Genomic DNA, 15,074 nt, shown 5'->3' with positions numbered 1-15,074 from the left:
TATGTATATAAATCTCAGAGGTAATCATTCTAATTTACCTTTTTTTTTCTGTCTTAAAATTTCGAACTTTTATTTGCATTTATTTATTTGTGTTAACATAGCATCATTTTTTAAATAGAAAATTGTACGAAAAAAAAAAAATTATACCCTGCATACTTAGAGAACAGAACCATATACCCTGCTTGCTAGAGAGGGAGGGAGGGAGGAAGGGCCCTGCTTGCTTTATACCCTGCTTTTCACCAACCAAAAAAATTATACAAAACGTTTGTCCAGAATCATATACCCTGCTTGCTAGTAGGGAGAGAGGGAGGGAGGGAAGGCCTTACTTGCTTTATACCCTGCTTGCTAGAGAACACAGAGAACCATCCAAAATCATATTCTTCATTCAATTACCTACCTACCAAACTTGTTTGAAACAGAAACTTGCAGAGTTCCAAAAATTTGCTCTCAACTCTCTATCTCTCTCTCTCTCTCTCTCATATTGCTTTGTTTCATACATTCCTTCCTGGGCTCTTTCACAACAAAGACGAGTAGACATGGATGTGGTGGGGATCTTTATCTCTCCATTGCTTCAAGCTGTGATTGACAAGTTGTTGTCCCCTGATTTAATCAACTTGGCGCGTCGTGAGGGTGTCAACACTTCCATCAAGAAGCTGAAGAAGTCATTTGAAGATATAAACGATGTTCTTGCTGATGCAGAGGAGAAGCAGATATCCGACAGGGCTGTCAATAAGTGGCTGAAAGAGCTCCAGCATTTGGCTTATGATGCGGACGATGTGCTGGACGAGTTTGCCACTGAAGCTCTACGAAAGAAGCTGATCAGGGCAGAGACTGATGCTGATGTTGATGTTGGTGAGGCCAGCACATGTAGGAAGGTACGACGATTCCTCCTTTCTACTTTTTGCACTGGTTTTACTCCAAGTACGATTTCATTCAATTTCGCAATTGAGTCCAAGTTGAGGGAGATCAATGTTCAGTTACAAGATGTTACTACAAGAATTAAGGAACTTGGTTTGGTCAAAAAGGCTATTGGGGGGATGAAGTCTACAAATGTGTGGCAGAGACCAGAAACTACATATTTGGTGAAAGAGCCTTGTGTTTATGGCAGAGAAGAAAAGAAAAAACAGATTATTGAATTGCTTCTCAGAGATGCAGCAACTCAAAACAAAGTCGATGTCATTCCCATCGTGGGCATGGGTGGGGTTGGCAAGACTACTCTGGCTCAACTCATTTGCGATGATAATGGTGTCAAAAGCCATTTCGATCTGAAAGCGTGGGTTTGTGTATCTGACGAGTTTGACGTTAAGAGAATAACAAAGGCAATTTTGGATGAATTCAATCTTGATTCATGCAATTCGACGGAGTTAAATACCCTTCAACGTAAACTTGAGGACAAACTGGCAGGAAAAAAGTTTTTGCTTGTCCTAGATGATGTGTGGAACTATAGAGATGAAGAGTGGAGTTCACTAAAATCTCCGTTTCGAGCTGCAGCACATGGAAGTAAAATCATTGTAACAACGCGAATCACGACTGTTGCACGACAGGTGGGTACAATTGAACACCACGATTTGAAAGAGTTATCACCTGATGATAGCTGGTCAATCTTTGCCCAACATGCATTCAAGAATAGAAATATTAGTGAACATCCAGAATTGGAATCAATTGGTAGGCAAATTGTTGCTAAGTGCGGAGGCTTGCCACTGGCAGCAAGGGCTCTCGGTGGCTTATTACAATGTAACCAAAATGAGCATGAATGGAAAATGGTACTAACTAGCAATATATGGGATAAACCATACGAGGAAAGCCACATTCTCCCATCACTAAAATTGAGCTATCATCATCTCCCTTCCCATTTGAAGAGGTGCTTTGGTTATTGTGCAATTGTCCCAAAGGATTACGAATTTGGGAAGGATGAATTAGTCTTGTTATGGATGGCAGAAGGTTTAATTGAACACCCAGAAGGTGGAGAACAAATAGAAGATGTAGGCCGCAGGTATTTTCACGAATTGGTGTCTAGGTCATTTTTCCAATTGTCAAGGCATAATAAATTGCTATTCATAATGCATGACCTCATCAATGATTTGGCTCAAGCAGTTGCAGGGGACATCTATTTTAGGTTGGAGAATAATTTAGAGGGCGGCAAGCAGAACAAGATTTCAAATAAAGCTCGACATTCATCTTATGTTGCTAGTAAATATGAAGGAATCAGAAAATTCAAAGCTTTCAATGATGCCAGATACTTACGAACCTTCTTAGAGTTTTGGCCAAGTAGTTTCAACAACAAAACAAGGTACTTGATTCATGATTTGTTGGCAACGTTAAAGTGCTTACGTGAGTTGCGTTTGTGTTGGTCTGGGATAGATGAACTACCAGATTCCATTGGAGATCTAAAGCATCTACGGTACCTTGATGTATCCCATTCGCAAATTAGGAAGTTACCTGATTCGGTGGTAACTCTCTACAATTTACAAGTCTTGTTTTTGAAATTTTGTGTTAAACTTGAGAAGTTGCCTCTAAACATGGGGAGGCTAGTGAATTTGCGCCACTTTGACATGACTGGCGTGCATATTCCATCATCAGAAGAGATGTCACTACATATAGGTAAATTAACTAATCTCCGAACATTGTCAAATTTTATGGTGGGTAAAGATCGTGGGCGTAAAATAGGAGAGTTGAAAAACCTATCACATATTCAAGGGGCAATACACATATCAAGAATGGAGAATGTCAGTGGTGTTAAGGATGCAGTGGATGCCAATTTAATGTCTAAGGAGGAGTTAAAAGAGTTATCACTAGAATGGGATGAATCTCATAGTTCACAGAATGACATAGTTGAGAGGGATGTGCTTGACGTGATGAGGCCTTTCAAATTTTTGGAACGACTCACCATCAGTGGGTATGGTAGTACAAAATTTCCAAACTGGGTTGGAGATGTTTCATTCTCTAAAATGGTATTCATGCGATTAAAAGGTAGTAAATGTTGCACATCATTGCCACCACTTGGACAACTGCCCGTGCTTAAAGACCTTTACATTGAAGGAATGAGTACAATAAAGTGCCTTGGTTGTGAGTTCTATGGGCAGCAGTGTGGTGCCAAACCTTTCCCCTCTCTAGAGAGACTGAGCTTTGAGTTTATGACAGAATGGGTGGATTGGTCTGCTTTTGAAACAGAGGGAGTTCAGCCGTTCAGTCATCTCAGTGAGCTTTCCATCATAAATTGTCCCAAACTTGTTGGAAGATTACCAAATGATCTTCCTTGTCTCAATTCTCTCAAAATTGATGGTTGTCCGCAGTTGTTGATTGATGTTTCGAGCCTCGTTCAGCCATCACTTGCATCCTTGTCAATGAATAATGTTATGCTCCCAAGCCTTCCAGCACTCTTAGGGATGAAGAACACGATTGAACTTGGTTCCCTCACCATGGATATTAGCCATGTTACAGTTCCCGACTCCCTCTGCGATCCAAGCACAATTGATGAAGAGTTACTGGCTACTGAAATGTCTAAGCATTTGACTTCAATAACTGCTTTGAGCATTTCTCATGTTGAAAAATTGGCGTTCCTACCGACATGGTTTACTCGAGATTTGATGGGACTCGAGAAATTGGGCATTAGTAACTGCAAAGAACTCAAAACATTGTGGCAGAATAAGGTGAGAACACAAGTATGTCTCCCCTCCCTCTGCCATTTGCAGATTTCTGATTGTCCCAAACTCGTTTGCTTGTTTGAAGAAGAGCAAGAAAAAGGAGGAGAAGGTTCGAAAGAGCAGCAACATGAGGGGCTGCCTTGCATGACGAGACTCGAGTATTTAACAATTGAAGGGTGTGGAATGCTGGAGAAACTGCCACAAGATCTGCACACATACACATCTCTTGGGGTGCTTAGAATCCGCAATTGTGCAAGTCTGATCTCTTTTCCAATGAAAGGTTTGCCATCTATGCTGAGAGAACTTTTGGTTTCAATGTGTAATGCTTTGGAGTCCCTACCCGAGTTGATGACACTCAATAATCTGCAAGAGTTGAAGGTTTCTGAATGTGCATCACTCACATATTTATTGTCAAGAGGTGGGCTACCATCCACACTAAAACAACTTATGATTTGGGGTTGCAGAAACCTGGAGTCACTTTTTGCAGAGGAAGGGATCAAAATTGATTGTCCATCTCTTGAAAATATTGAAATTACGGATTGCAACAGTCTCAAATCTTTACCTGAAGCCAATAATCTCAGGAATCTCAGAGAATTGCTGACAAGATGGTGTCCTAATCTGGAGCCCCTGTCACTTGGTGGTCCTGATGAGAACAACAACATCAACCAACTCACTTCGCTTCAAAAGCTGTGTTTAGTTGATTGCAGAGCAGGAATGGTCTCCTACTTTGTCAAGGAAGGGAGTTTCCCCACCAACATCACTTCACTTCGAATCGGGAGTTTGAGAGTGGACGACGTGGGTCAACTTCTAGTTCCGCCTCCATCTCCATTAGAGTGGGGTTTGCACAAACTCTCTTCTCTTACAAGACTCGACCTTTATGGCGGAGGTTGGCCATGGGGAGATACGGTGTCCTTTCCAGAAGAAGGGATGTTCCTGCCCACCTCTCTCATCAATTTGTCCATCGAAGACTTCCCAAATCTGGAAAGACTTTCTTATGAGGAGTTTCAAAACCTCACCTCTCTTGAAAGATTTGAAATCTGGAGTTGCCCTAGGCTCGCGTCCTTTCCAAAGGAAGGGTTGCCCCCCTCTCTTTTGCATCTACTGATCTATAGGTGCCCTGAGCTTGCGACCTTTCCAGAACAAGGATTCCCTCCCTCGCTTTTGTCACTGGACATCACGGGATGTAATCCAATACTGAAACAGAAGTGTGAAAAGGGGAAAGAATATTGGCCCATCATCCAATACATTCCTCGAGTAGATGTCGTAGTATAAGCAGCCACCTGCAAGGTACAAACAAACAAACACAAAATCTGTCCTACCATTTTTATTTATTTATTTGTATTCTCATTACCAATTTCAGATTTTTATCACAAATGTGGATTTATTTATATTTGCATCCTCTACCATCACAATATAAAAATTTAAAAAGTAGAATTAAAAATAATAAATTTTAAATTTAAACTTTGAATTTTAAATTTGATCTTATACCTATTAAATAATTTTTTTTAGTTTAACATTTTAATTTTTATCAAACAATTTTTCAACTTACAAACAAGCAAACACAAAATCTATCATACCTATATTGGAGCATGTATATATTTTATATATTAAATTATTAAATATATAATTATATTCTAAAAATTATTTTTTTCTATTTAGTTAGTTGTAATATATTTGTTAAAATATGAATTTTTGTTGGAGATTGATATCAACTACAAATTATTTTTATTAAATATAAATAAATATTATGTAAATAGAAAGTACGATAATAAAGTTTGAGTTGGTTTTCTTTTATTTCTTTAAGATTTGTATGCTTGAGAGATTCAATCTCACTTGAAAGGGAGTTTATTCCTAGAAATGAGCGAGTTTCTTGTTGGTTTCTTATTTGAAAGCATGGAATTGCGTTTCTTAGTAAGCTATGAAGCATAGGTATTTCGAAAAACATGTCGTACCTGTACCAAGTATTTACTGGCATATAGTATCTCGCATGATGCTTCTACATACGTACCAGGTACACAAAACATGTACCTAAAATTTTTCTTCTTAATTTTTGACATACCCAGGCGTACCTAGTATATACCCAAGCCGTACCGTACCTTAGTTGAAATAATATATTCTTTTACTACATAGATAAAACTCATTTCACTAGAATTCTTTTTTTATTTTTAGCTTTATGGTTGGTATGATTTTAAAATTAAACTATTGTTTGTAAATTATTTAATATATTGACATTTAATTTTGATTTATACGTTTATTTTTTGCATTAAATGTTAATTATATGTTGGATCTTAACAAATTAAACCATTTAATTAATTTCTACATTACTCTAAATTAAAAATAAATATTTTTTTTACAAGTGTACCAAGCCGTACCTGTACCCTACTTTCTTTGGATTTTACCATATCAACATACACGTATTGTACGAGTACCGGTATTCGTGCTCGTACCCGTGCGTCATACTTAGTAAGAAACATCACCAAATTAAGAGTTTCCTGCTACTATGGTTTGATCAACTCAAATTGATCATTTTGTGTCTTCAACTACATCTCCACATCAGCTCTAATAATTCTGATTTATAGCTTCTATTTTTCACCTGTATCAACACACAACAATGTTTTTACGTTCATTTCTTTTATTTTTCTTTCAAATATTTCCTTTTCCTTTTTTATCTATATACCTCTGCTGCATGGATGAATTTCATTCTAATTTTTATTTTATTTTTACCCTGATTCTACTTACAGACATGTAGTTGTGACTTTGAATACTATGCTCGTTTTGTTGTTCAACTTGTAAAAGTGTATTTTTCTATATTTTCTCAGTTTTCTGTGAAAACAATATAGAAAATATGACTTGTTTGGTTTGTTTTGAAAACAATTTTTGAGAGCTCAAAACCCAAAATTTGTTGGGTTTACAATTTTCTCAAAATTATTTTCAATCACTTTTTCTATCTCTTCTCTCATTCTCTCACATCCTACACATCAATCAATCACTTTTTCTCTCACATCCATCTATGCAACTACAAAAAAATTTCAAATCATTCCAAACTACAAACCTACAAAACTAATTTCAAAATATACAACCAAATAAATTTTCAAATTTTGAAAACTCTTTTCAATCTTGTGTTTCAAAATTATTTTCAAAACTAAACCAAACGCAGCCTATGTGGACAGTTTAAATAGTGAATCCCACCAACTATTGTTGTTGTCACCCTTTTGCTCTCCGGGCTTTGTTGTTGTGGAAACAAACTTTAGGATGTATTCATACTTACTGTCTAAGCTGCATTGCGAGGTTTTGTGCCTCTTTTCAAGGTATGCCAAAATTATGCTTGATAAAAGACTTTGGCTGCTTTGATTTAACTCAATGCTTCTTGGCTTTGAGGAGAGCTACAATTTTGAATGCAATGGGTCGCTATTTTTTGAGTTTTAGAATTGTCATTAGTTTTTTTTTTTTTTTTATAAATTTCTTTTCAGAATATATTCATATACTATTGTCCAGTCATGGCGAAAGCTCTCATAAGTAATAAAGGAGCAAGAGATATATGAAGAAAATTGAGAATAAAGTCCTTTCCTGAGACTACAATGGTAAACACCTCCCTATTGCACATTGTCATGTAAGACTTTTGATCATTAAGACTTCATTGCCATGCAAGAAGGGATTTTTTTCTTTTTTAGTATCAAGTTGTATTTTTAAACCATCCTGCTTGCATGCTGGATTACATTTGACAATTACAAAGCCACACGTAATCTTGTCAAAATCCATGTGGGCAATCTGTTCTAGTAGTTGGAGGGATTTAGGCTTCCTTTATTAAAGGGGAGTTGAGAAGCCATCTACCCTACTTGGAGTATTATTTAGAATTCAAATCCAAGGCAAATATTCAAAAAAATATAGGAAACTATTAGAAATTGGCATACCGTATAGAGTTTTTGTGTTTGTTTGTTTAAATTTACTTGTTGATTTGTTTAGACTTGTCATGAAGTGGGCGATATGGAAAACAATAAGAAGAAAACATAAGGGGAAGTTCATCTAATAGTAACAAATAGTTCTCTAATCTTTGATAAAATCAGGTTCTTTTCCGGATGGGGTTGACCAAAGACTAAAGTATCTTAGCAGACACTAGCGAGAAATCCTCGCTACTTTGCCGCTCCAAAAATCTTCCGACAAACTCCAAAACATGAAATATTAAAAATTGTTTGCAATGAGAGTCTTAGCTTTAGATATATTTATTCTACTAGATCATAGGCTCTTTAAAAAATAGTCGATTATTTATTCTACTAGATCATAGGCCAACTGCAAGGTACAAACAAACAAACACAACATCTGTCATACCATTTTTATTTATTTATTTTCTCATTACCAATATCATCTCAGATTTTATCACAACTCAGAGTTTACTATCTACTTCTTTTGGATCGTAAGAGAGTTTTAGTTTGTTGTGAATGTTGAAATTACCAATACATTACTAATTAATTATTATTAAACACACTACTCTGTTTTTCAATTCATTCTTTGTTTTTTCCTTTCAAATATTTCCTTTTCTCTTAATTTTCATTCTCATTTGTTATTTTATCTTGTATTATTCATAGGTGCTGATGGAAAAAGTGCCCTGTTCGTTTGGAAAAGAGTTTGGTTATGACTTTTGAAAAGAGGTTTGAATTGTGTGTTATGAATTTTAAAAATAGTTTTTGAATTGAGTTTTGAGTTGTGTGTTTAGTTATGAGTTTTGAAATTTTTTGATTGGAATCACAATTCCAAAAGTAAACCAAACGCAACCTATTTTTCTATAAAATGTTTTCTCTACAAAATGATCTCCTATGTTTGATTGCAACTTGAAACTAATGTACTAGTGGTTGCATTAGCGGTGGCATTAGTTGGAGTGGGGGGGGGGGGGGGTGGCGACAACAATGGTGGTGGTGGTGGTAGTGTGGTAGTGTTGGCAAGACTTTAGACCAAAAAATGTTTTACACTCCGGGAAAAAATGTGACAAACATTTTTCCATAGAAAACATTTTTCCATAAAGCATTTTTCACTCAAAAGGCTTATTTTTTATTGACCATTGAAAAGATTTTCCATTTAACTTTCATTTTCTATCATACTAACCGCCAAAAATGTGACAAACATTTTTCGAAAAAGCATTTTCGGCCAAAACAAACAAAGCATAAGAGATGAATTTTTTCTAGGTTTAGCAAATATTCTGTCAAAGGGGTGGCTATTGATGATTGTTTGGTTTCAAGTTTATGTATCAAGTTTGTTCCGCAGTTTTTACTCACCCTGAGCTCAATTCATGCATAATCAACTGCCATTTTTCTAAAATTCTATTTGTTCCCACATTAATTCATCCATGTTTAAGTAAACAATAGAATCCTTGCACTTTTGTTCTACAAGTACCTGAATGGAAGCAAAAATTTTACTTCTGCACCATGTTTCAATCATATTTCGAGTTTGCATTTTTGTTAGGACCATAAGAGAATCTTTATTTTACTATTGTGCATTTAACATGCATTCCATCTCATTCTGAAAAAAAAAAAATGATGTACAAGCTTTGAACTTTATAAATCTGGTTTTTTGAAGTCTATTGAAAAGTATAGCATCACTTTTTGATACTCTTCACGACAGTAACTCACTCAAACATAATTCTTCTATTGTTACAATCATTATAATTTCAAGTTGTTTCAGGTTCTAGCTCTAGTAAATTTGAAATTTACTGATGATAAGCTTATGCATAAATTTTGAGTTTTAAATTTTAGGGTCTTGCTTAGAATGAATAGCTGGCAGATTAAAGAATTTTATTATCCTTAAAAGACAACAATGCTTCTCTCCCAAACCGTATAAGTGACAATCTCTAAAGATGTGGAGCTTATCAATCATCCAAAATCTTAGTCACTATGTTCATGGTCTTCCATGCTCACCTATGGATGACAATCAAAATCTACTCTGTAGGTTGTGATGGTTCACTTTTACTTTGGGAATACATTAGTTCTCTAATTCATCCTTGTCACCAACTCACGCAAAAATATTTTTTTTCCAGGTTCTTCATTCACAATCTGAGCTAGACACTGCCTTTTCTCTTGATCTTTCATTTTTCCTGTACTGCTGCTTCAATTCCAGGTAATTGGCAGACAAAATTTCCTTTGTCTTTAATTTCATTATGTTATCTATTTGTAGTCCATACCATGGCTTCTAGTTTAATTTCAATAGAGTTAGAATTATGTATTCCACTTTTACAATTTTTTGGACTTAGTTGGGACACGAAAATTTGGTGTGTCGCATTTATGCAGAACATATAGCAGTGCCAGAGACAGCATAATGTATCATATCCATGGCAGCATGGAATATATTTTGGGAAAATTAATCTATTACATCAACAATGGAAATGTGACATATGATTTATTAGCTAGCTTCATAATGTTTCCAATGGCTACAAAATAAATGGTTCAGCAATTTGTATTAGTTCAAGTTATTTGTTCTTTTTTGAAATTGCCAAGATGAGAGCTAATGAGTGGTTCCATTTCACTTGGAATGCTGATATTGTTTTTCATCTGCTTCATGAGTACGTTCGCCTACTCCACCAAATACAAATACACCTCCATGAGCGTCGAGAATATTTTAACCCTAAAGAGGACAACTTCCTCAGTCTGTTAAAACCTGCAGTTGTAGCTTGTAAAATTGTGCTTTTCAGTATTTTTTCAATGTTTTGTTGAAAATTTAAATAGAAAAATGTACTAACTATTGTCATTACCTTTTTGTTCTCAGTGCTTTGTTGTTGTGGAAACAAACTTTAGGATGTATGCACGCTCATCATCTAAACTGCACTGCAAGTCTTTGTGCCTCTTCTCAAGGTGTGCCAGAAATTTGCATGATAAGTACTTTGGATAATGTAGAAAACTCTCGTAGGTAATAAAGGAATAAGAGACAGGAAAAAAAAAAATCAAAAAAGGAGATAATTGAGAAGAAGTCCTTTCCATGATTGAAAAAACCTCCCTCCAGCACACTCCTAGGCAAGACTTTTGATCATTTAAATTTCTAGACCTTGCAAAAATCACTTTGTGTTTTTTAGCCTTTCTCCTTGCATGCTATTTTACATTAGACAGTTATGAAGCCACCTTGTCTGGCCAAAATCCATGTGGGCAATCCATAGTTAATAGAGTAGCTAAGACTTTACACTAATAGTTAATAAAATGATGAAGTTTGGTCCTTTTTCCTTTAAGTGAGCTTGAGTTTGGTTGCTAATTTCAATTTATTTGTTATTAAGCAAATTCGCTTGCCTTCTCATCTCTACTACAATTGTGTTCATGTATATTACTTTGAACCTCTTATCAACTTATGGTTTTGTTTCCTTACATTGCAGGTAGCTGTTTAGGATGCTTGAGGCTCTGCACAACAATATGGAGGTTTGTCATGGGAAAACTTAAAAAAACAAAAAAATGCTAGTGCAGGCAGAAATACCCATGCACACCTAACAATTCCCTCGTCATCAAAGGCAATAGATTTTGTGTGCAATCTCCAAGAAAGGGTTTGAAGGGATTTGAATGTCTGGTGTGTGATGATTTGGAAAGGTTGACGGATTCCACGCTGATGTAAAGTTTTCTCCCTTATTGATGAAAGCACTGGTGTCAGGAATGGAATGAAGCTCTCATCACATGGTGCTTTTTGGATTTTGAAGCTGAGTTGATATGTAAAATCCCTTTTTGCCCAAGGCTTGCTAATGACATACTGTTTAGCACTTTACTAAAAATGGCCTTCTTTTTTTTCTCTTAATCAACATATTATTGGGAGATGGATTTGCAAAGAAGAGAAACACTGGTCAGTTCTTCAGATGGTAAGCAGCAGATCGTAGCCACCTAAAAAGGAATGAGTTTTTAATGGGCAGTGAAAATGTTTGGATGGAAAATCTATTTGAATATCCTTCATTTTCAATGAAACTTGAGTATGTGCAAAGTAATTCAATTTGATGACTGCTAACTTGTACATTAGTGGCAAATTAGAGATGTTTTTGGTGGTTTGAGTAAGCTTACAATGTGATTGACAATGTTAGCATTGTAGTCATTCACTTCCACACCCAACACAATTTGTGGATCAATGCAGTTCTTGACCCTTTTTAAGTCTCTTGACACATCTTCATTTGTACCTCTGCTTAGGTAGCTGATTTATTAGAATTTGACTTTCTTCTAGTCTTTGCCACAATGGCCTCAGTGTTCACATGGTATTCACTTTTCAAGAGCATTCTTGAGAGACAAGTATGTTTTGTTACTTGCTCATATAAATGATGTAGAAGCACAATTACTTGAACAAAGTTCTGATCCTGTATTCAATTTAGTTGATGTTCTGAGGCAAAATGCTAGTTTGGCACTTGGAACATAATACCTACCTGCCCCCCCCCTCCCCAAAGAAAAAAAAAAAAAATTCCTATTGAATGAAGTATAAAATTGTCTAAAGGAAAAAGACGAAATATGTATACGTGGACATACATAATATATATATATATGTGTGTGTGTGTGTGTTTGTGTATTCAAAGCCTTAATCTCATTTATCTCTTCTAATTTCTTCCCATTATTGTCATAATGGCTGATAATATTATTCCTCAGTCTATGGCTATCAACTTTAATTTTATTTTGGCATTGTAGTTGTGGAATGATTCTTTTGCAACATACGGATTAATGTAATGTTGAAGTGCCTCTTGTTTTCCTATGGCTATATGGAGAGTTAAAACACGTGGATCTAATTTTGTTTCTCTTTGGTTCTAATGACTCTCAAACTAAAGTTAGAGTGGTGTTTTTTGTTCAATTTCTTGAGTCGAGTCTTTTAATTTTAATATTCATTCTCAACACTCAGAGAATCTAATACTTGTTGAATTTTGAAAAATCTTCTTGATATATCATGCTTCATCCAAAAATTCATGAATTTGATAAGTTTTCTCAATTTATTTTCGGGCATTTAAAGTAACGACGGGAAACATTAGGACAATGATATCTAAAAACTTTAACGCACTAGGTATTATTAACTAGTATACTCGTTAACTTGCTGGTAAAATCAAAAACCTTTGGCATTAAGGTCTTCTGTTTGTAGTTCAACAAGGCAACCATTGAACTCATGTATTGCAGCTCATCGAGATTGCTATTTCCAGTGTTTCACTTTGAAACTTTAAGGTTGTGTTTAAATTAAGAATTCTAAGATTATGTGGATGGGGAGAAAAATAGATAGGGAAGGGAAAAAATTTAGCTTCTATTTCATACATTTTTTCCCTTATTTTTTTTCTTTCCTTCCACAAGTCTCCCAAAAATCCTTGATCCAAACGCACTCTAAGAATATCCTCATCCCAAGTTGGGGTAGCAATCATGTCATGTCATGTCGTGTCATTGCGGGTTCGTGTAACACCCAACACTAACATGATACACTAAAATGATCCATTTAATTAAACGTGTCAATTATCATAACATTGACCTAACCTACTTGAGGTCGTGTCAATCCGAACATGACACGGCTAACATGATTAGTATTAGAATTTATTTTAGATTATAAGCAGTTAGTACAACCTAATTCGAGCAAACTTGTTTTAAATCACATACAAGGGTAACTTATTTAAATATTTACACCCACAACATAATATATAGAAGAAAATACATTAAAGTGTGAATAACTTAAAGTAATTGCACTTATATGGAGATCCAAGTCAGAGCAATGTGAGAAGTGTATCCCATGCCACATATTTCACGTGCAGCTCGTTACTCTTGTATCACTTTCATTGGTTTTGTATGTTGGTAAGGTGATTGTGGGGGGAGCCATCACATTTGTCTTGATTTATGCAGTTTATGCATTTGTTGTTGCTACGAATGAGATTTTGAGGAAACATGCTTGGAGGTTGAAATTGGTTGTTGTTACATTGTTGTTTCTTGTCAAAGGAAGTGTATTCTCTCAAGGGAACCAAGAGGATGACTCTATCTATAGTACTTTGCTTGACATGGACATAGAAAGTGATACAATCGTGTCCCGTAATGCATTGCCTCAGTAGATGTGGGTGTCAAATGTCGCAATATATTCAAATCAGTCAGCTAAGGTGTCTGACAATGAAAGGCTTGTGTGGGGTTGGATTGATGATGGCATAGAAACTGAGCACTCATCATTCTCATGTTCTAAACTAAGTTCGATAACGGAGTTGCCTTTAAAAGTGCCACACCGGTTGACAATTCCTCTAGTTGAGGAGGAATCTTAGTCAAAGGTCTCTACGTTGTAGGCAGTGCTTCACTTGCTCCCATTCTTTTGGTATTTCTCTGGAGGACTCAAGACTCTAGGTTCTAAAAGCAGAAAGGTTGCTTATATGGTTAGTGTTTCCATTGGTTGTGCACTCAGTTTTCTTGCATTTCGGTACTCTAGATCACACCGCCCACCTTAGAAGTTTTTACTTCCATTGGTTTTGGGTGGATTTTTGATGAGTAGTGTTTGGTTCTACATGATTGCAAATGAGTTTGTTGCTCTGTTGGTAGGATTGGGTGTAATTCTAGGGGTTAATCCATCAATCCTTGGATTAACTGTATTGGCATAGGGCAACTCGATGGGTGATTTAGTGTCAAATGTTTCATTGGCAATGAATGGTGGGGATGGTATGTAGATCGCCTTGTCTGGATGCTATGCAAGTCTGATGTTCAACACACTTGGTTTGGGGATCTCAATGCTGCTTGGAGCCTGATCAGAGAAACCTGGCTTGTACATTGTTCCACAAGACAGAAGCCTCTTCTATACTATGAGATTTCTCATCTCAGGACCTATCTGGGCACTTGTTGTTTTACCAAGGAATGATATGCGTCCTACCAGGAGGCTTGGAGTGGGCCTCATTGCCCTGTACTTGATATTTCTCCCTATTAGGGTAATCCGGGCCATAGGAATCATATCATCGGCTGGTCTAAGTTAACATTTGATGTAGCGAATATTTAGGAAAAGCAGGTTAACTACAAATATTTTTGAAGAAGATGATGTGTATTTTGTCTTATCTATTATTGTCATCTTGAAGTTGTTTCTCACCAAGGACTAGGAGGAGAAAAAAAACTCATGATCATGATCAGTTACTGTACTTGCAAGTTGGAAATGAGTAATCAATTGTTGTACAGTTAAATTCACTACAAGAAAAAAAAGGATATGGCAACGCTTTTGTATGCTTTATTCTGATTTATAATTGCTTGTTTTGTACAAAGATAAGGTGATATATTTTGAATTTACCATCATCTGCTTTTATTTTGTGATTTCTCTGTTTTAGTATAATTTGAAAATCAAACCAAACATGAAATTTGAAAATCAAATTTGAACATTAGAGGTAAGTAGTGTTCTTTTAAAATTCTGTTAGTTTCACTAAAATTGCAAGTGCAATCTTTCTCTACTTTTAGGATTTTTGTAGGTTAATTAATGACTTCATTTTCATATCAGAAAATGCTTATGCTAGAG

At 35.8% G+C, this 15,074-nt stretch overlaps 1 protein-coding gene and 1 pseudogene across 8 annotated transcripts; both read left to right on the top strand.

The window, feature by feature from the left end:
* The first annotated feature begins 291 nt into the window (after positions 1–291).
* On the top strand, positions 292–12,015 carry LOC114316592 (putative disease resistance RPP13-like protein 1). 8 transcript variants are annotated; one of them, XM_082915298.1, is made up of 7 exons: positions 292–4,931; positions 7,115–7,225; positions 8,228–8,290; positions 9,389–9,577; positions 9,670–9,749; positions 10,395–10,480; positions 10,990–12,015. In XM_082915298.1, exon 1 carries the CDS (start codon positions 537–539, stop codon positions 4,914–4,916), a length of 4,380 nt encoding a protein of 1,459 aa, XP_082771424.1. In that variant the 5' UTR covers positions 292–536; the 3' UTR covers positions 4,917–4,931; positions 7,115–7,225; positions 8,228–8,290; positions 9,389–9,577; positions 9,670–9,749; positions 10,395–10,480; positions 10,990–12,015. The 8 variants fall into 8 exon arrangements, with proteins under 8 accessions (XP_082771424.1, XP_082771423.1, XP_082771425.1 ...); XM_082915297.1 differs by having other exon boundaries at positions 9,389–9,581; XM_082915299.1 differs by lacking the exon at positions 7,115–7,225 and having other exon boundaries at positions 9,389–9,581.
* On the top strand, positions 9,533–14,547 carry LOC114316396 (cation/calcium exchanger 4 pseudogene; annotated as a pseudogene).
* The last annotated feature ends 527 nt before the right edge of the window (positions 14,548–15,074 follow it).

Source organism: Camellia sinensis, chromosome 2 (genome assembly GCF_055761805.1).
Source record: "Camellia sinensis isolate YWXY chromosome 2, ASM5576180v1, whole genome shotgun sequence".
Taxonomy (NCBI): Eukaryota; Viridiplantae; Streptophyta; class Magnoliopsida; order Ericales; family Theaceae; genus Camellia; species Camellia sinensis.
The sequence above is the reverse complement of the archived record's forward strand: the minus strand, read 5'-3'. Positions and strand labels throughout refer to the sequence as shown.

Excerpts from the sequence above, each read along its gene's own strand:
- LOC114316592 (XM_082915296.1), top strand. The coding sequence starts at position 537 with ATGGATGTGGTGGGGATCTTTATCTCTCCATTGCTTCAAGCTGTGATT.